This window comes from Periplaneta americana, chromosome 6, assembly GCF_040183065.1.
Source record: "Periplaneta americana isolate PAMFEO1 chromosome 6, P.americana_PAMFEO1_priV1, whole genome shotgun sequence".
NCBI classification, from domain to species: Eukaryota; Metazoa; Arthropoda; class Insecta; order Blattodea; family Blattidae; genus Periplaneta; species Periplaneta americana.
In genome coordinates this window covers 101,748,155-101,770,102 of record NC_091122.1, presented here as the reverse complement: position 1 = coordinate 101,770,102, position 21,948 = coordinate 101,748,155, and the positions used below count along the sequence as shown (strand labels likewise).

General features: G+C 33.9%; 1 protein-coding gene across 2 annotated transcripts in view; it reads left to right on the top strand.

Annotated features, from left to right (window-relative positions):
* Positions 1-293: 293 nt before the first annotated feature.
* LOC138701568 (prenylated Rab acceptor protein 1) overlaps positions 294-21,948 on the top strand; it is a 48,388-nt gene continuing 26,733 nt past the window's right edge. The window contains exons 1-4 of one of the 2 annotated variants that reach the window (XM_069828591.1): positions 294-440; positions 11,816-12,037; positions 14,666-14,865; positions 20,215-21,948. The exon at positions 20,215-21,948 is cut by the window's right edge and continues 26,733 nt beyond it. In XM_069828591.1, the coding sequence (XP_069684692.1) occupies positions 373-440; positions 11,816-12,037; positions 14,666-14,865; positions 20,215-20,318 (594 nt within the window). In that variant the 5' untranslated portion in view covers positions 294-372 and the 3' untranslated portion in view covers positions 20,319-21,948. The remainder of the gene's footprint in view (positions 441-11,815; positions 12,038-14,665; positions 14,866-20,214) is intronic. The other variant, XM_069828592.1, reaches the window with a different exon arrangement.

Here is a 21,948-nt window from a genome sequence, read left to right as displayed (position 1 = left end):
ACGTGCTAAATTAAAATCACAATATAAATAATTCTTCTTTATTAAATCTCAAAATAGCTTCCATTCCAAACTTAAAATGTTGATGCAACCAGGTTATGTTACCATGTAAAACTCCGTTCACATTAAAATAACACAGTTTTGTAATTATTTCTGCAACATATTATGCAATAAGAAGTGTGAAGGGGTCTTATACACACATTACACTAAATAAAATTGAGCGCCGACACGCTATAAAGTAATATATTTCACTCAGCTCCGTATAGGCAAATAGAAAAGCCCGACTCATCGAGTGACGTCACACAACCTGCATTACGGCCTAGTCTAGATCACGATGGCAGTGTGTCTGCTCATAAATAGTGGTCAATTAAGGCAATGGCTGACGTGGAAATAGGTGTAACTGGTAATATTACACCGCAGGAGCCTATTAAATTGTCTAAAAGGTAAATTTGGGAAATTAGGTGATGTAATATATATTTTTTTCTGGTTGAAATGAGAATTTTGGTGAGTATCTTGAAGTGATTTTCTTTTTACGCTGTCAAAACATTCATGCTGGCTTGTAGGTTATGTTTTTTAAATTGGGTTTCTAACCCACCCTGTTTCAAACTCCGAGGTTATTTTACGTTGATGGAATGGTGATGGTGAGTCGAGGCAGAAAATTTGCTATGAGTTTCTTGATTTTTGCAAAAAAAAAAAAAAAATCGGATAAGCGTACCTGGTCAGTCCGATCCGTCAATCCAAGGGGAATTTAAATCGATGCCCAAGCACAAGGTTCTCCGAGCACAATTTCGGATTAGTACACTAGCTCCTGACTTCTGAACTATGCTGGATGCTAGAAGACTTACAAATACATGAGACATGAAAGAGAATGGCCAATGTTGGTCATTTCTGAATATTCTTGATATAAATTCAAATACTTGGAACAAACGTTCTTATTGTTATCATAAAAAATGCCTATTATATGTCCAGAAGTGTTTAACATTTTAGTGCACACGTGATACAGGTAACATTTTATTCAAAGCACACAAGTGACCCACATTTTACAAAACAAGCAATCCCCCTCGACCTTGAAGTGAACAGTATATTACTACTTCTACCGGTTTTCTCCAAAGTCTTTGGAAAAGTAATGTATAATAGATTATATCATCATCTTGAAAGATATAACATTTTAGACCCAAAACAGTTTGGATTTAGGAAAAATAAAACCATGGAAAATGCAACATTTGGTTTAACTGAAAAAATTCTGGAGGCAGTTAATAAACAGTTCTAAGTTGGAGGTATTTTCTGTGATTTATCCAGAGCATTTGACTGTATAAATAATAAAATGCTGCTAAACAAATTAGATTATTATGGAATTAAAGGCGTTGCATACCAATTGTTTCACTCGTATCTCATAGACAGAAAACATAAAGTCGGGTAATTATGGAGTTTGACTACTGCGCGGTATTTTTAAATAAGGGGTCTTGATTATTGATTAGTTTTATAAGGTGAAAACAGTGTTTTGGTTTTTATTTTTCGGAACTGATGAGAACCTGTTACTGTTTTTTTTTATTAGTAATTTATTACGATTTATACGGTTGATTGGTAGCTCGGTTTCTGTGGGAGTGGTTGTGATTGCTTGCTGAGTGGGGGAGTTAGATAGGTTGATCGATTAAAATAATCTGTGGCGCTACAGCCCGTGAAGGGCCTAGACCGACCAGCCGGCTGCTGGCCTCACGCCCACATGCCGAAGCAGAGGTGGACGATCATCCGACTAGAATGGAGGTATCGTGTGGTTAGCACGATGATCCCCCCAGCCATTATAGCTGGTATTCGCAACCGGATTTCGCTACCTATCGTAGCTCCCCAAGTGCATCACGATGCTGGGTGGGCACTGGTCCCATACACTGGCCGAAATTTCATGAGAAAATTTCTTCCCCCATGAGGACTCGAACCAGCGCGCATTCCGTAACGCGAGTCCTAGGCGGGATGCCTTAGACCGCGACACCAATGCGCGGGACAGGTTGATCGATTGCAGTATTCAAAGATCTGTCTTTTGTCTTTATGGCTTCGATGGGAGTGGATGGTGTGTTGTGCACTGGGTGTAGAACGAGTGAGGTAGAATTTATTAGATTGAGGAAAGAAGAATTGCGTGAATTCTTAATTAATCATGGTGTGCTATCTGTTGCGTGTGGCAATTGTGGGGATATTTTGAAAGCAGATTGGGAGAGGAAGTGTCAGAGAAGGGTTAGTCTTTTTCCCCAGAAAATTAAGGCATATTGGATTATCGACTTAAAGAACGAAATGTAGGCACATCTTAAATGATTTTGAGAAACGTAAATCACTAATTTCTGTAATATATAGGCCTAACTCTTGATGACTTTGTGCGCATATATTCGATATGTTTTTCCCACCTTAAACTGGAGTCTATAATATGTCCTAGAAATTTGGTATAGTTTTGTATGTTCTCTTTTTATTATTAGATGACAATAGTCTTTCTTTGATTAAGCAAAAAACCATTAGATTCAAACCATAAAGCTATCTGTAATAGAATATTGTTGGTTAAAGCATGTAATTCATTCAGAGCAGAGCTAGAACATAAGAATGTAGTGTTATCAGCATACATAATTTTTATGGCTTTAGTGAATTCAGAAAGGTCATTAATTGCTGTTGAGAATAGTAGTGGACCAATTAATGGGCCTTGTGGAATACCATAATGTGTACAGGTGAGACTTAACCAATTTTTACCTATTGAGACTAATTGCCTTCTGCCATGAAGATAAGTTCTAAAAATATTTAGTGTTATCTCTCGAATACCTTAATATTAAGTTGTGATCAACGCAATTGAACGCTTTGGAGAGATCACAAAATACAGCATTAACTTGTGACCTTTTTTTTTTTTTTTTTTTTCAAAATTTCTTAAAATTTCGGTTATTAAAAGCTCAATTGCATCATTTGTTGATTTCCTTAGTTCTAAAGAGATTTGAATTTTCAAAGTTGTCATAAATTTTATTGAAAATTATATATTCAAATATCTTGGATAGCACTGGAATGATAGAGGTTGGTCTGTAACTATTTGGACTTGATCTATTGCCTTTTTTTTTTTTTTATAAATTGGGATTATTTTCGAAATTTTTAGTTGATCTTGAAATATACCTTGTTTTAGACAAATATTGATCATATTTGTAAGAGGAATATAAATTGAATTTAGAACTTAAAAAAAAAAATCATTCGAAATCATAAACGTCTTTTGAATTTGATTTTTTCAAAGTTTTTAGGCCTATTATGTTCCATATCTCTTTAATGGTGACCTCTCCATTTAAAAGTACATGAAATTTTGTCATTTCTGGTTCGTATTTCCATAAATTTAACGCTCTGAGCTATCTCCTATATTTTGCTCTCAAGTCCCTCTCTGTAAATGAAGATAGATTCTGTTTATTTTCAAATTCAGACGTGGATTGTTCTCTCTTGTGTAGTGTGTAACTTACCGTAACAATGTCTCTTGAAGGGATTGCAAGTGGCTGTGGTGTTTCATCTGTTATACGCAAAAGGATACATTTCACTCTTAAAATAAATGCAGGCATGGTAGAAACGAGAAGATTTTATAATTCCAAAACTCAATTTCTATTTTAAAAACCTCGTGTTATATATTATATATTATATTTTATACGTTTTTCTAATATACAAATTTACCTTCAATATCTTAACGATATTATTAGGTAACGGTTTTCACATCCACTTCTATATAACTACCTTCACTTGTAGGATATGCCACAGGCCAGAGTGATAGAACATAGAACCCCGGACCTCTAGGTAGGTATAAGCCTGAATTAAACCTACATATGAACAGATATGCTTATATTCTTATAGCCGGATTCTTAGCCAGAATATAGAACCTTGGACCTCTAGATACGTAAAAGTTAGAGAATAAAATAAAATTAGATAGACCTTAGTTTTACAGAGAAAAATAAAGTAATCTACAGTTTCATTATGAATTATGTATGAATACATAATTATTATGCTTACGTTGCATTATGGGTAGCCAGATTCATAACCAGAATATAGAACCTTGGACCCTAAGTAAGGTATAAGTTAGAGAATTAAATTAAATTATAACTTATAGGCTTCATTTAGCAGAGGAAAAATAAATTACTTTTCAACTTCAATATAAATACTAAATTACGTTTCTACGAACATGTTTACATTTTATTATCGCTAGATTCGTAGGCTGCCTCTACAAACAAACTCTATCTCATCTTTCCTCGGGAGAAATAACAATAATAAATTGAGCATTGCTGTATAAGGAAAGTCTGAACATTTGGGTAAAGTTTCTCGCCCTCAATTTTTTCAGGAGAGAATTTCCACATGTCAGATAGTGCAATACAATATGCAGCATTCCTTTTTAAATTAAGACATTCTTTGTCTGACATTAGCAAAGTAAATTTCTACATATCTGTCACTTTATTTTGCAAGTTAGTCACTCCAAGATCTGCTGATCTGTGAAGCGAAGAATACTAAAAATTGGTATGAAAATTACTTCAGTAAGAGTAATTATATTTAAACATTACACATAATGAAGGAACAAGTCTCGACCCATCGCTCGCTGCACCCAGGAGCAACTGATATTGATATTTTCTCTCTTTATCTGTTGTCTCTGTCTTCCACGTCTCATACACCGTGCACTAATGCCGTACTTCTGCTAGCACTTGATTGGCGTAGGCCACATGCCTTCTTATTCTGAAAGTGCTATAGTAATTTGGTTTTCATCTGTTTTAATACTTCAGAGTACCATTTGTTTTTTGCTAATATTTAGTTTTACTTTCTTGACTTGAATGATAAATTAAAATATTCTAAAATTAAATTTAAAAATGTATTAAAGATTTGAGCCGCATTTGGCTCTTGAACATTGAAGATGGATTTCCAAAGAATATTGTTTAGCTATATAACAACAAAAATTCATTACTCTTTCAGCTGTAAATAAACGCTTTTTAATAATTTGAGATTGGTTATATCTACTTCTCAAGTGAATATTTAATTGCAATAATAAAGCAGAGTGGTCAGAATATGGAATATTATTTAGGGCCTACCTAAATGGTGTATCATTCCCGCTGACTATTTATAAAAATGTTATCGAGGCATGCATTTCCTCTCTTTGGAGTGGTAATTTCCTGGATAGAAGTTGAATTGTCTTAATAGATTTAATAGGTCAAGTACAGTTATTTTCTCTGTTAAGATATCAGAGTCAAAATTTACGTCTTCCTGGATTACTACTGTGTAATTGGACCATTTAGTGAGTATTTGAAAAAGCTTTTCGAGTTGAATTAAAAAATATTTGGAATATATAAATACAAAATAATTATCAATTTCAATGAGTCAGTCATTACTCCTGAACATTCGAAATGAAATTCTACTTTTAGGCCTAGTTCATTAATTTCCATATGAATGAAGTCTAAATTGTTTTTTACAAAAATAGCTGATCCTCCATGAATATGATTAGATCTTTTAAAACAATCAACTAAGTTAAAACTATCAACATTTATTTAGGCCTACTTAGTCAATATTATACACACACAACCAATGTTCCATAAAACAAAAAAATGAATAGGTGTGTAAGTTACAGAAAGTTTCCAGGAGATTAATTTTGTTATTCGAATCCTGTATATTAAGATATAGGCTAAACCATTTGTTATTATTTCATTGTTATCATTTGTTGATGTGGAGATTATATGGCCTGCATTTGGGGGTGCCTCCTTTGAAAAAACCTAGTGACCAGAACTCCTTGCAGCCAGATATTGGTGTCCAAAGGTCGTGCAATATTATCGGAATTTATTGCAATTTTGAAATATGCATAGCCTAATAATTTGGAAATTTTTATTTCAGTGGCTCGCATTGTGCCTCCAGGAAACTTTCTTTCACAAAGGACTCTAAGCTTTTTACTGTTGTGGTTGGGTCTAATCTAGAGACAAATAAGTATCCTTTCTTAGGAACAGTTTTTATTCCAGTATCATTGGTAATTGACTTGTTACCAACTACAATTCTTTTGTTTTTACTAGTTGATCTTTTCTTCCCAATAGTGACCCATTTGGTTTCATCATTATTCTGATTGAATGTTTTGGTTTTTCTAGGAGAGGTGGCCTTGTTATTGTTATTGTTTACCGTTATGACCTCGTCTTTCTGATTAGGTTTGCTTGAGATGGTAGGATTGCAAGCAACCTCATTAACCACGGAACGTGCAGTGTTAGCTGAATTCCTAGCCGTCAATGTTGAGATTACGTTGGGTTTGTTTACTGCTTGTTGTTTTAGTTAGGACAGCACTAAATGATGTATGTAACTGTGTTGGATTACGTGGTGATTCCGTAACCTTGCCTACCTTATCACCTACTAGCAAAGACACTTGATTCTTAAGTAGGGAATTCTCTTTTTTTAAATCTTTTATGTCAGATTCAAGGGTTTTGACATAATCAAGCACTTGATTTAGTGTATCAACTATGTTTTGAGTATTTAATCGAACTGTCTCTATTTGTACTGCTAGAGATTCAACATTGCTTAACTCTGGCTGACATATCGTTCTCTCAGGAGAGAGAACTTTTTTTTTGTTGGAACTGACTGCCACAAACTGGTGTGCTGTCACCCTGCATTGATCTTGCTGTTGTTAAACAGTCTTCACATCGATAAACAGAGGATCCAACTGACGTAAAAGCCTCAAATTCAGCATCACCAAATTTCAGGCAATCAAGGTGTAAACATAAGCCAAATTCCTACTTTGGATGGCTGAAGAGCACTTCTTGCAGGTATCTTTGGTAGGTCTCATGTTGAGTTACATTAGCAAACACACACGAAACAACAATTTCTTTAGTAATACTTCGTTAAGTGTTGATAAGTTTAAGATAATTGTTGTCAGTGAGGTATCCGTATATCGAAATTTCCCTAGAGCATATTATATTTCTTGGTAATTATGGGTTTTCGACAATTTTTTCAAACTTCAATTTTCGCCATCAACCCAACATTCTTAGGTTAGGTTAGTTTAGTTTAGGTTATAGTTGATTTCCGACAAATGAAAATATTTCTATCATTTTTACGACGGTAAAATATGGCGAAAATGGAAGTTTGGAAAGAAATTGTTCGAAAGTAGTCAAACTCCATAATAACAGAAAGTCGAAATTAGTGCCACTATGAAATCTGCCTCCACATGGAGAACTATTAATAATGGAATTTGACAAGGATCAATATTAGGTCCCCTATTTTTTCTAGTGGTCATAAATGATCTTGCCCCCCTAATGAAAGATATAGGTTATATCATATTATTTGCAGATGACACAAATATAGTAATTATAGCCAATAACTCCACATATTCCAATCTTCAAGAGAGGTAATTCTCTTCAAAATATGTGATTGGTTCTCAGCCAATAAATTAGTATTAAATTGTAACAAAAGTGACATAATCTAATTTAAATATGTCCAAGTTCAACCTGGCAAAATTTCAAGCGCAATAATTAACAATAGGTCCGTAATAGTAACAACAACAATCAAATTTCTTGGCTTATAAATGAAGGGTCCAGGGAAAAAAAACTCGTTTAGTCACATTTTGCAAATTTTTCAGGAGAGCATTTACAGACTTGTAGAACCAACAGTTTTTTCCCATGTAAGCCTTCCCTTAATATGCTTATTATTTGGAACCAAGCGAGTTTTTCTCCTTTATGATTAGTGGATCTTAAAGATCTCAACTTTAACTGCCAGATTCAATTAAAATATAAAAATTACTAAATTCGGACTTATCATTTTTTTTTCCTCTGGACCCTTCACATTGATGTGTTAAATTGGAAAAATCACATTAAAGAAATTACCCCCAAACTAAATTCAGAATATTTTGCTATTAGATCTATACAAGAGATAGTAAATATCAGTACCTTAAAAAATATACTTTGCACACTTCCATTCGGTAATGAGTTTTGGAATAATATTCTGGGGAAATTCTACAGATAGTAAGAGTATATTCCTACTACAGAAAGAGTAATTAGAATAATAGTAGGTGCCAAATCTAGGAAATTGTGTAGCATCATTTTTAAAAAACTACAAATAATGTTCATGGCTTGTTAGTATATTTTTTCATTAATAAATTTCCTCGTATGTAATCGTGAAAACTTTGTAACTCATTCAACAGTTCATAGCATGAATATCGTCAAAAAATGACTTTCATATTCCATCAGCAAGCCTATTGTGCTGTCAGAAAGAAGTATTTTATATGACAGTAAAAATTTTTAATAGCCTCCCTATGGATATAAAAAAATCAAATTCAAAACATAAGATTATTTAGGACGAAATTAAAGAAGTACCTAATTTCTCACATGTTCTATTCTGTAGGTGAATTTATGACATTCAACAATGTTGCATGAATATTTCTGTCTTGTATTAAGTATCGATACTACACCTTTGTGTTGTACTAGTATATTGTAAAACTCTTCTGTATATATTTCAACTAGACTGTGACTATAAAATTAAACATATTTTTTGTTAAAAGAAAAAAGAATGGGCGATTCTTATACTATTTTTCGTGCTGATTTCAAATCTGTTTTCAACATTTTTCTATCACTCAGAGTTTTTGAGTAATTATATGAAATGTAATTCAAACTTTTCTAGTATTGATACTTTGTAACATTTTACCTAAAATCACATTTACTTACCTAAAATGTATCCAAAATAGACTTTAGTCTATACTTGGCTTGTGAAACATCTCTTTTGAGTGTCCAGCAGTAGTCTGCCAGAATATTTGGGCTCCATTTTTCCAGATAGTGCCTTTCCATTTCAGAAACATCCTGATGAAAACACTCCCCACATTCGTAGCTCACTGCCCGAAGGTTTTGAAGAAGAAAAAAATAGTTATTTTGAGAGAGATATTACACTCCATCATGTTATAGTTCTGAATCAGCTCGCTGACAAGTTGTCTGTAATTTTCTGATCTGTGGTTCTTAGAAAGTAGTAGTCTGTTGAATGATTTTTAGGTTCCTGACAAATCATTGGAACTGTAAAAGGCATACCAGTTAATAGAACTACGTGGAGTACAATAGATTTCAGGGGTCCAGTTTCTGTCCTCATCTGTCTTGCAATCAAAATAACATCGTAATCCTGTTTAACTAGTGTAATAAAAATTGGCCTTGTACTTTCAAAGTTAACTAACCACAAACGTAACACAATTGTTTATGCGATTTACACAATATATTTCGAGGTATGTTTCACTTAATAAGATACATTTACCACATTTAAAATTAGGACAAAGAAAACACGTTATGAAACTTGTTTCATAAATGTAAGTTCCAACTTATCAGAGAATTAATAGTCTTATGAGGAATAAAATTTATTTTTATGAATTGCGACTTCACAAGTAACAATGATCTAAAGTTTTAAGTCAATTTTTAAAGCAATAAAATGAAATATTTGAAATATTTTCTTTCCATTAGCATGTTAAGGACTGTATACAGCAACAAAAATAAATAAATTTTTCTAAAATAAAAAAAAAAGAAACAAACAAAGAAAGAAAGAAAAATGATGTGTGTAGAAAAATTCTGACTTCATATTTGGAATCAGCATATGAAATTACATAAGAAACAGCAGAAATTTTACATTTAACAGAATCACTGTTGACCAGTGTAATTAAGACATTATAGTACTATTGAGTTTTTTTTTTACATGTTCCATATTCTATCTTTGAAGCGATGTACAAATACCATGGAATGTAAATAAATACAATACAATACACAATGTTCATTGGTAATTAATTGTATGAAATATAGATGTGTTAAAACAGTAGTTCTGTATGTATTCTATAGAGCTCTGTGATAGAAAGTAAAATTGAGTTTTTATATTTGTATGTTTCTCAAATAAGATTTTCTGGAATCATTATCACTGCACATTAAAATGTAGGACCAGATGATTGGCTATTAAGGTTCAGTGTTATTATTTTTTAAATTAAATTAAATTTCCTAAATTATTTCAATATTTAACCTGCTAAGCATATTTTACTTCTAATGCTGTAGTAGGCTACCTAGTTTTAATAGGCCTAGTAATCTTTGTTGCTATTACAACTGCTGCTATTGCCCTTGATAGCTAGCTTTAAACGTAGGTTCACATTGTACAGTTGGAAAGTGCAATATCTTTCTCTGATCTGTTTTTCATTATCGAAAACATATGTTCAACTGCAGCATCATTAACAGAGCTATCAGTTTCAATAAATTTGATAAGATTTCTGTGGAAAATAATCTTATTTCTTGTTTGTCAATGTACACTATCCACAAATTGTTCACCCAATTATAAAATGTGCGGTAATAACATTTTTAGGTATTTCTAATGTCATCAAATAGGAATTGTGAATGTGCCTAACATTGCTTACCTTTTCAAAGGAACTGTTGAAATTGTTCTCCTTGTGCTTCGAGACAGATTTTGTAGAGTCAACAAATTTTCATTTACATGTTTCTCAAAGTTTGGCTATTTCTCCTCGTATGTTGTTTTGCAATTCCTGTAATGTTCGCAGATTTGATTTATACAATGTGCTTCACAAATAAAAATAATAGGGCGTTAGGTCTGAAATCAAGTTGGCCACAACCTGCACTAATTACTTTGTCACCAAAGATGTCATCAAATCACTTGCAATGAAGTCCGAGTCGTATGAGCTATAGCCTCGCCCTGCTGAAACCCACCATGTAGTCATTCTTCTTCAGTTAGATGGGGAAAAACTTGTTCCAAAATTACTGATAAATACTGGGCAGCATTGTTTCATGGGGGAAAAAAAAGCCAATTATTGTAGTTGCACTCATGGCACACACACTTGGACCTTAGGATCATGTAGCAGACTTTGGTCGATGATTTTTTTTATTTTGTGTTGACCAGTACTGATTATTTTGTCTGTTCACTCTGCTATGCACGTGAAACCATGCCTAGCCACTGGGAGACACTATTTGCTGATTTAAATTGCCGACCAATTTGATCTGAACAAATGTAACATTTTAAAATTTCTTTTCAGAACGAAAAATTACATTAGTTTGGATCAAATTTCTGCTCATTTAATGAACAAAACTAAAATTCTTTCTATCATTTATTATCATAATACACTGCTCTCTGAAACTGGCTGAGCTTATTAGGAATTAAATCAATGGCTTTCCCAAAACACTCTATGAAATGTTTCATATAAAACAATTTTTACCTCGAAAAGAAAACAAAAACGAGGAAAATTGTATTTAACTTTTTTGTTTGAAATATCTCAAAGAATAACCACCTGAAATTAATGACATTACTTACAGTTCACGCTGTATATATCACTTCCATCTTGTACAAGTGAGAAGTATGTTCAGATTGATGTAACTGTGTTTCACTTATGATAATGACAACAGAAACAGAAATAAATACGTGAAACATAAGACATCAATTTGCAAGAGTAGTTACAAAACATTGCAATAATCTGAAGAAAATGCTTCAATATCATTTTTGCTTGTGTAAGCTACATATTGAGACATACCGAACATTTCTATTTGTCAGTTCATCATCTTTATGTGCTGTAATTGGCTAATAAAATTATAGAGCATAGGCTAGTGAATAAAATCATAACATTAATGGGCACTGGTATTGAAATTCATATATTAATATATAGTAGTAAAATGGGAGCTTCAAAAGGAATGCATAAAGATGAGCAAAAGTTTTTTGATTTCAGCTATACTGAATTTTCTACAGACAAAAGAGGAATTTTATTTAGGGGAAGGAAATGTTGTGACATCTGAATTCTTACTGAAATAATCATTCTGTATTTACTTGTTATGGTCTTAGTATGTAAAGGTAATTTTGCTTTATGTAGCATGTTCCAGCTTCCGATGCATGTTTCCCTGTCATCTCCAGCTGCTCGTGAGTGGTTTGGCCAACGACGAGAAAACATTCGACCCTGGCCTGTGTTTGTGAACACATCAAACTTCCGCTCTCCATCCAGCATCCCCAGACTCAGCAAAAGAATAGTTAGGAATGTGGAGTACTTCCAGAGCAACTACTTCTTCGTATTTCTAGGACTGATTGCATATTGTCTGTAAGTGTTCAGAATATTTCAAGAGTGAAGGAAAGATATTGATTTGTTTGGATAATTTTTGTGAAAATAATAAAATGCATGAGGCCTTCATATATATATATTTTTTTTTTTCCAAATTTATGGTTTACATTAGAGTTTACTTCGTTTGGCATATGACACCTTAACTTTCGTGGCATGAACCATGAGTTTGCAAATGTCACGATTCAAATTCCAACTCTTCGAAAACAGAACTCATGTAAGTCTTAGGATCGATTTCAAAAGGCTGAGTGAGAACATAGCCTACAAGCAAATGGAATTGGCCTGCCCCTAAGCTTGGAGGAGTTGTTCTTCATGAACTGTTATTTAGCACTAAAGTCTCGACCCATTCACATTACAATCATTGTCCCTTCAAAATTTATAAATTCTACATTGGGTCATAAATTAAATTAAATTGTGGTTTATTTAAAGACACTCGGAACTGCAGAGGTTATATCAGTGTTGCCAGTGTGCTGGAATTTTTTCCCACAGGAGTTCTTTTATATACCAGTAAATCTACTGATATGAGCCTGTAACATTTAAACACATTTAAATTGCTTAGACCTGGGCCGGGATCGAACCTGCAACCTCTAGCATAGAAGGCCAGCGCTATACCAACTACGCTACCGAGACCCACATTGGGTTATATATCCCAAAATGAGGCAGATTTTGAGCACTTAGAGTTAATATAGCTCTTTTATTGTTTCAAAGATCCTGTGCAAATTCCCTCTTGCATTTTTAGCATACAGTGAGATTTGTCGTGAATAAAGTGATTAGGAACAAGCTCCTGAGTACTTTGGTTTCTGATGTTTGCATTCTGTTATCACAATATTGTTACATCATTAATTTAAAATAGCCTTTGTATTTTGAAACAAAATATACTTAGTTAAATGATGAACTACGTACATGACGTAAATATGAAAAATTAAATGCAACCAAGTGAGATGTACTGCCTGATAATAGATGTATATGTCTCACAGAACAATATGTGTCAAAGAAAGAACATTATTGTTTCTATACATCTCAAGTCTGATTAGTGTAATATGTAACTGGTCAGCGATGTATATAATGAAGGGGAAAAGGAACTGGCCATTCTACCCCATTATCTCCCGGTGTACTTGCTGTATGAGTGATGCCTTATTGGTGTCACTTATGAGGTTCAGACCTGTCTTCGGACAGTTAACTAAACAATACAACAACAACAAACACTATAAAACTACAGGCCAGTTCAGTAATTAAAATAGGATCTCCACATTCAAGTCTATGATATCATAAAGTAACCTTCATTTGCAGACAGCAATTATCCCTTGTGCAGACTATTAGGTTAACTTGGCTTGGTCCCTAATTCAGTAACAAGATTAGAGGGTTTGTTGAGGCGATAGTTATCTCTTGTGCAAACAACTGTCTTTTGTATAAAAGATGAGGTTGTCTTAGCACTGAGTTAAGTGACAGGGTTAGGTGGTTTGGTTATGGGGTTGCTATCTTTTTGAGAAAAGATTGGGTTGGCTTAACCATAGCTAATATTACTTCTGGATGGGATGGGATAGGGTGGGAAGGGTTCTTCATCAGATGCATAGGATATGTGTACAGTAGCAACATCTTTCAGGAAAGTTACGAATCTGAGTATCTGTCGCAGATATCGTGTGTCTTAATTATTGGTTGGGCTAAACCAAGTACCGTACCATTTCAGATACTTCTTTTCATATGAGGATTAGAACAATGTCCTATGGGATAATACCACATATGCCTGCCTATCGCTTACATCTTAACTAGGAAATAATTTCGTGGGAGGATAACACTTTGGTCAATTATGTAATTGACGAAGTTTCGTACCATCCATTTAATTACTTTTCTAGTATCCTGATGTAATACAACTATTCTTGATATGCATCAGAAATTCGTCTTATTTCTGGCATAATTGCTGCAAGTAGCTGTCATTGTGTTCAGTGCTAACTATGTGAGCTGTGACATATTCCTCCCCCCCCCCCTCTTCCTTTTCTACTTTTAACCAATAACAGCTTGACATGTTATTCTAATGTCATACGTCAACGTGACTTAATATGAGTCATAGGATATATATGAATGTTATTTCTTCAACTGCTTCCATATCTCTGTGATTATGGACGTTGAACTGTGTCACTGTTTTAAATCCTACCACGTTCATATAGAATGTAATAATTGAGAGATGTAAGCCAAGACAAGAGGCAGGACATTGAAAACTGAAAGAGAGACTAAAAAAAAAAAAAAAGAGGGAAAAGAGTAGTAGGAAAAGAGAGATGATTCGAAGAGAAAGCCGTCTTTCAAGCAAGCTTCGTATTTTTTTCATATGTATGTCACTGTGGTCACGCAACAATGGCTAATGTTACATTATACATATTAAAAATTTTTGCCAGATGTGTAATTGATGCATAGCCAAGAAACCTAAAGATGGTTCCACTTTGAAAAATGTCTATGTGTTACTGTAGCATAGGTGTGTTGTGGTTTACTTCTAAAACTTTACATCTTGATATGGCTTTCATTGGTATAGTGCATTTCCAGTTTACAATCTGTGCTTGTTATTATAAGTTGAGATGAATTTACAGATAGCCAATAAAATCAATGTGTTATTTTCAGTATCACATCACCACTCCTCTTAATTGCTGTTGCTGCAAGTTTGGGTGCTTGCTACATCCTATCATTGAAGAATTCAGAAAGGAAAATCAACATAATTGGATATGAGCTCACTCTAGCACAACAGTATGGCTTGGTTGCTGTGTGTTCTTTACCTTTGTTCTATCTGGCAGGTGCAGGAGCAGCAATATTTTGGGTCCTTGGTGAGATCACACTTTGTTTCACTTGTTTGTACTACTTTGTGAAAATGACTGAATTTTTGTGTACATTATGTTGAATTAGTGGTGGAAATTTTTTTTATTAATAGAGCCCAGAAGTTTGGCAATATACCTTTTCAAATTAATTTGTTATAATCTTCTCTACAAACGAACATACAGTAGCTGAAACTCCTGTGCCACGATAAATTGATTGATCTTATGTTCTCACAGGAAAATGCGGCATACATTGAAATGAGTGGAGCAGTGACAAATGACAGGCAACAAATAATTATTTGAAACTAACAACCTAATATAACGCATTAAATGCATGCGAGATTTTCACAAGAATGTTCTTAGATTATGAAGTGTCCATGTCAGGTTTCCCCTTATGATGTTTGAGTCCTGAATTACCAGCAACTGACTCAGCCATGATGTGTTTGTCTATGGCCATTTCTTCTTCTTCCTATGCATGACTGAGGACTGTAACTAAGCACTTAGGTACAAATGACCCGTTATGCACCCCATAAACTATAAATCAACCCAGGAGACCACAGTGGGTGACCAACTTAGCAATGCTGCTGGATTTTATTTCCTGAAATTCTTTGGGAGACAACTGAGGTAACAATGCCTGATATGGCTTAAACCTGGACAATCCAGCGAAATGTGAGATGGCTCAACATCCATCTCATATTTCCTACAAATTGACCCAATAAGTTTATATATAGTATGTAGATGCTTATTCAGATGGCAGTGTCTGTTCAGAAGTCCTGTTACCCATCTTAAAGTTCTCCTTTCCAAAGTCAGGAGTTGTTTAATTAAGTTAGTTTTTAGTTCTGCAATAAGGAGTTTGGCCTCTCTCATGGCTGGTGTAGATCTCCAGACTCCTAGTAAACTCATCAGGTTCTCCTTTAGAGTCTGTTTAAATATACAATTATCAATGTCACACAAGGTTCCAGGCTGTAGCATTATCCAAGATCCAAGCTTAGCCAATATGTCAGCTTGTTCATTGCCATGCATTCTACTGTGTCCAGGGACCAAATGAGTTGTACTTTTCTGGATAAGTTTGTCTATGGCCATTATAGCCTACACTTTTACATATATTGCAGAATGTTAACGGCACGCAATTTTAACACAGCACAGCACTGACACTACAATTATAGAGCCTTCAAATAGATGTTCATCCATGAGAGTGCAACCATGCGTGACAGCTGGAAGCATGCTGTTTGCTGGCAGAGTCGGATATTCATAGCCCCTTAAGTCAAGTGCATAGATTGCTCATGCAAATTACAATTACAATAATCGCCTACCTTTGTCATAGAAGATGTTGGAAATGATGTCCTTGTGCCGCCACACATCTCTTACACCTTTTAAGGCAGTAACACACATTAGTTCTTCAGAAATTGCTACAATTTCCCTTTTTATATTGTCTTTCATTCTTCCAACTTCTGTGGGTTATTTCAATACTTCATTTATTTATTTTTTTAATTTTCCCCATAGATAGAAATTGCATGCAGTAAGATCTGGGTATCGAGCCGACCATATTACCTTATTGATGATCCTGTTTTCAAAAATTTTCACAGTTAATGTTAACGAGATATCAGCTGTATGCACTGTAGTGGAGTCTTGTTGAAAAAATGCCTGAGCACGTTCAGTGTCAGATAGTTCTTCTAGGAATGGTGTGTAATTATGTTATCCCTCTACTTCTATGCATTCTTGGTATTCTTAAAAAATATATGGACTTTATAATTCTGTAAGCATTCACTGCGCACCATACACCAATTTTTTGTGGTTATGCAGTGAAATTTCCTTTGAAGAGGTGAAAAAATTCAAATATCTTGGAGCAACAATAATAACTATAAATGACACTCGAGAGAGAATTAAATGCAGAATAAATATGTGAAATGCCTGCTATTATTCAGTTGAGAAGCTTTTGTCATTCAGTATTCTCTCAAAAAAGCTAAAAGTTGGAATTTATAAAACAGTTACTGTATATTGTCGGTTGTTCTGTATGGTTGTGAAACTTGTACTCTCACTTTGAGAGAAGAACAGAAGTTAAGGGCATTCGAGAATAAGGTGCTCAGGAAAATATTTGTAACTAAGAGGAATAAAGTTACAGCAGGATGGACGAAGTTACACAACACAGAACTGCACACATTGTATTCTTCAACTGACATAATTAGGAACATTAACTCCAGACGTTTGAGATGGGCAGGGCATGTAACACATATGGACGAATCCAGAAATGCATATAGAGTGTTAGTTGGGAGGCTGGAGGGAAAAAGACCTCTGAGGAGGCCGAGACGTAGATGGGAGGATAATATTAAAATGGATTTGAGGAAGATAGGATATGATGTTAGGGACTGGATTAATCTTGCTCAGCATAGGGACTGATAGTGGGCTTATGTGAGGGTGGCAATGAACCTCCAGGTTCTCTAAAAGCCATTTGTAAAAATCCATGCCGAAAAATACCGGATAAAGCTGCGTTTATTTTTAGGGTCATTTTGGGATTCATCAGGCCTAATAGAACATATCTTATTCAGCAAGCAATCCAGCAAATGGTTGTGTAATTTATTGAGGCTATAGAGCTGCTTGATTCCACTCGGTAATCCACTGGTTACCTGAACTGATTTTAAATAATGCCATCATTGGGTCACCAGTAGACTGATACATGGGACAAACCATACGTAAAATTCTTCTTCCACAGGGAACGTGTTAAGGAATCATTTGCAAGAGTAAAAATTGGATTTTCCAAGCTCTGCAAGCTTAGACTAGCAAATGCTGTATTGCTGTTTTGGAGCGTTTGGCACCCATTCTGTGCATGTGACATACATCATCATCATGAATGATTCTGAATTAGGTCCATTGATTCTGTTTCGCTACTCCTTTTGAAGGTGCTCTTGGTTATTTCATCTAATTGATTGGCTCAAATCTCTGCATTCGGTTGATATGAGAAAGCTTGTTTGGGGATTCTTTCTGCACTCATTGTATTTACATGGTGTTTTCAGTGTTATTGTAGTTTAATTTTTTCTTTTATATTCTGAACTTTGAGAGTTTCTCAAATGTGTTTTTTTTATTTCTGTACCCTAGTAAAGCCCAAGAGAAATCTTAAGAACTTCAGTTTTGGAGCATGTGCATATACGAAAATATAAAATTGAGCTAATAGTGATTAGAGTAAAACAACTGATGAGCATCGAGATAAATTCCTACAAAAACTGTCACAATTGACATGCTAAGATATAAATGCAGTTGAATAAACAATGAGACAGTAATTTAACGAGATTAGTTTTGGAAATTTCCTTTGAAAATTGATACTTTTATAACGCCATTATTTCGTGGTTATACAACAATCAAGTTTCCATAATGGGCTGAGGTTAAATCTTAAAGCAAATGAATATACAGTGGTTTGCAATTTTACAGAGCACTAATTTTTTTTCTACATCATAAAGTCCACAACTTTCACTGAAATAATGCTCAAGCTGTAATCCATTTGTACTTATTTAAAAGGTACGAATAATATTTTTATATGTTTGAGCCCATTATGAAAAAAATCATTATTCTTTGTTTTCATGAGAAACATTTTGAAATGCATGCTAAATGACATTTTTGTGCTAAAGCACATGGGAAAGATGAATTTGAAATATAGCTAGAAATTAAACATTTTAGAACATGTGATAGAGTACAGCAATTTCCTGTGTGATTAAGTAATATACATAAATATCAGAAATTCCATGTATCAATTCACATCACCTATCAGAAACTGAAGACTGTTGTATATAAACTTCGAAAAGTGATGGGAAGATGATCATGTTAAACAGTGAGCTGGATTATAGCATTATATCAGAATTTGTGGTATGTAAATATGGCAGTAAAAATGGTATATTCAGTGTGTTACTTAAAGAAGATACAGATATAATTTTAACATTATAGTGGACTATCTTTAGGTTTTATTCTCCACGTTCAGACATGAAACCTATGACTAGGAAATTGGTTTTAGTGAAAATCGACTGTGTATTTAAACAGGACGAATTTACAGTGTCCAAGCTGGAGGAAATAATAAAATGCAAAGGAAACATTTATTTCACTATAAATTGAAAATGTTTTTAAATTTTATTCACAATTACAATTAAAAGTATAGGATACATATTACTTAATAGCTTAAAAAGTATTTCAAATTTCAAAGTCAAAATTTTTAAACCATTCTCTTGTAATGTTATTTACAAGAAATGGATTTTTAGGTACTAAAAGCTAATATTGTAAATAGCTGTAGTTATAAACGAGCAAGCATTACCCTCCTTCAGGTATAAATAATGCTGTTGGGTTTAAAAGCAGTAGCCAGTTGTAGCAAATTATGAAATTCTGTATTCACTGTTCAGCTTCTGCTGTAGACTTGTTGGTGGCTTTAATAGACGGTGCTCACTTTTCAAAATGCAAGTTCAAATGAATAATCTCAACCATTATTTACAAATAGCAAGTAGATTCAGTAGATTCATTCTCCATTCTTTGTGATTCAGCTGTCCCCTGGCAAATTTTTTAGTGTGTTGTGAAGAACGCCTCAAAACAGTTCTAACCAACATCATGTCAACTCAAGTACACTGTGTTGTCATTTTTAACTTTTAGTACCTAACAATTCGTTCCCTGCCTATTTATACTTTACTGTCTGCATAAAAATAAAGCTTGTTTGAGTTAAAAACAAGCCAAATTCTTTTCTTTCAGTGTAGTTCTTTAATAGTTCGAGAAAATCGAATCAAATTTACCTTCCATTTTGAAGTTCTGGGTGAATGATAATTCACAAGATATTTAACTTATTTCTTTGATATAATGTATATATTCATTGTTATATGAAGTAACATTTCTACAGAGTTTAATCGATATTTTAAAATAACCATTTAAAATTATCCTTAAATGTGTTTGTTGATTTGGCACAGAATGATTCACTATGAACACAAGTTATGTCCAATTGCCAAAATAATTTCAACAATCTCTTGTCGCTCATCTTCCATCCTTCTTTCCCTTCTCTGGTCTTGTCTTTGTCTTCTTTTCTTATCTTCCTTTCTTCCTCATTCTGGTACTCATCTCATCTCATCCCATCTCATCTCTTTCCTGTTCTTCCCTCTGTACTAGTCTTTTTCTTTTCTCCATTTGACATAGCTTGCTTCTTTTTATTCTTCTTCCCCTTTCCTATTTTTTTCTCTCATTCCTCCAGTCTTATCATCTCCCTTTTTCCTTCTCCTTCGTCTTCCTTACCTTCTTTTCTTTCTCATTCTCTTTCGTAAGTTGTATCAAAAATGGAAGAAAACCAAATTAAATCTTTGATCAATTCCAAATGCAATTTACTGACCTGATTTTTTTTTTCAGGTGCATCAATATTCGTAATTACACTACACGCAGCTTTCTACAACATCGATGCCATTTTAAATACAGAAGAGGAAAAAATAGACCTGATGATGGAAGAAGTCTAGTATTAAGAATTGTGATTTGACCACATTTCGAAGACTGGTTGGTCAGAATGAAAATGCAAATTTTGTGCACCTGAAGTTATTTATGTTATGAAGATATTTTATTTTGAATTATTTCACTAACTATAATATTATATTCTTGTTTGAAAGTGATTTTTATTATTTAGCAAGGGGGAAAATGTATAGGAACCAAAGTTTACTTGAGAAACTGATTACATTGAAAGTATTTTCGTGATGCACTGGAGAACTGTTTCATGGCACTTGGTTTGTGCACCGTAACCATTACAGATTTGGAGTAATGGGAATATCAATATTATGAATGCCATCTGAGATGACATGTTTTAACCACTGGCATAACTCAGATGGTAGACACGTTAGCGTACTGATTCTGAGCTGTGCTGGGGCTGGGTTCGATTCTCACTTGGTCTGATTACCTGGTTGGGGTTTTCCGAGCTTTTTCCCAACTGTAAGGCGAATGTTTAGTATTGGATAACAGCATAGTTAAATAACCTATTAAAACAATGACATGTTTTTTTATTTAGTAAGTTACCCTGTGAACTGAACTATGAACTTCACTATGAAAATTCGAAGTGAGAAATAATATGGGAATTGTGGTTATTATCAATACTGCTGCTAACACTACTTCCTACCATACTCACAGTGTTAAGTGATGAATTTTGTTTTCTGTCACAGAACTTGTAATTGAAGGGTTCAGAGCCATAGTGGGCCAAGCGCCATTTATTAAAAACGGAGAAAGCAAGGGTTAAAGTTAAGTGAATACCATAGTTTAATGAAGATTGACATATAATTTAGTTTTAATGAGTATACTTTATATTACTTGCTATATGTTTCCATTGAATTATGGTAATAACTTCATTTTAATCCTTGTTTTCTACGGTTTTAGTAAATGGAGCTTGGCCCACTATGGTTCTAAACTCTTCAATTTGTGTGACTACAGTGACATATAGCGTCAAAAGGTAGAATCGTGCATAGAGGACTGCTGCCAACTTTTATATTTCAAAATTCAAGATTATTGTCAAGAATCATTGTTGTGACACTAGTACAACGAACCAGAAGGCAATTGTTAGGTTAACTGAGATCATAAATTATGTTCTAAAATAGCTGTCACATTGAGTTATGCGCACACGCGCGCGCACACACACACACACACACACACACACCCACACACCAAAAAATTAAAACTAAACTTTAAAAACATGAATGAAAAGAACATTCCTAGTGCGTATGATTAGGTTTTATATGTAAAATTTGTAATAAATTGAACAGAAAACTATTTGCTGTAAATATTTTTATATAATTATCAATATAGGAGTGGCTGAAATATAAACGATGTTTTAAACAATGAAAACAACACTTTATTATACCACAGTTAAAACACACTTTTGGTCAATGTGACCTCTCCTTGTCTTAAATATTGCTGCAGAGGTGATCAAGTCAAAGCTTTCAGGACTCTGGAAGTTTCTTTCCTCTCAACATACCTTTTGCAAAGCTCTAATGTACAGTATGTTTCGGATCATTGTCTTGTTGGAAAATGAAATCTCTTCCCATCATTCATATTCCAGAAGGCACTACGTGTCTTGACAGGATGTGATGGTACTTCTCTTTTTTCAAA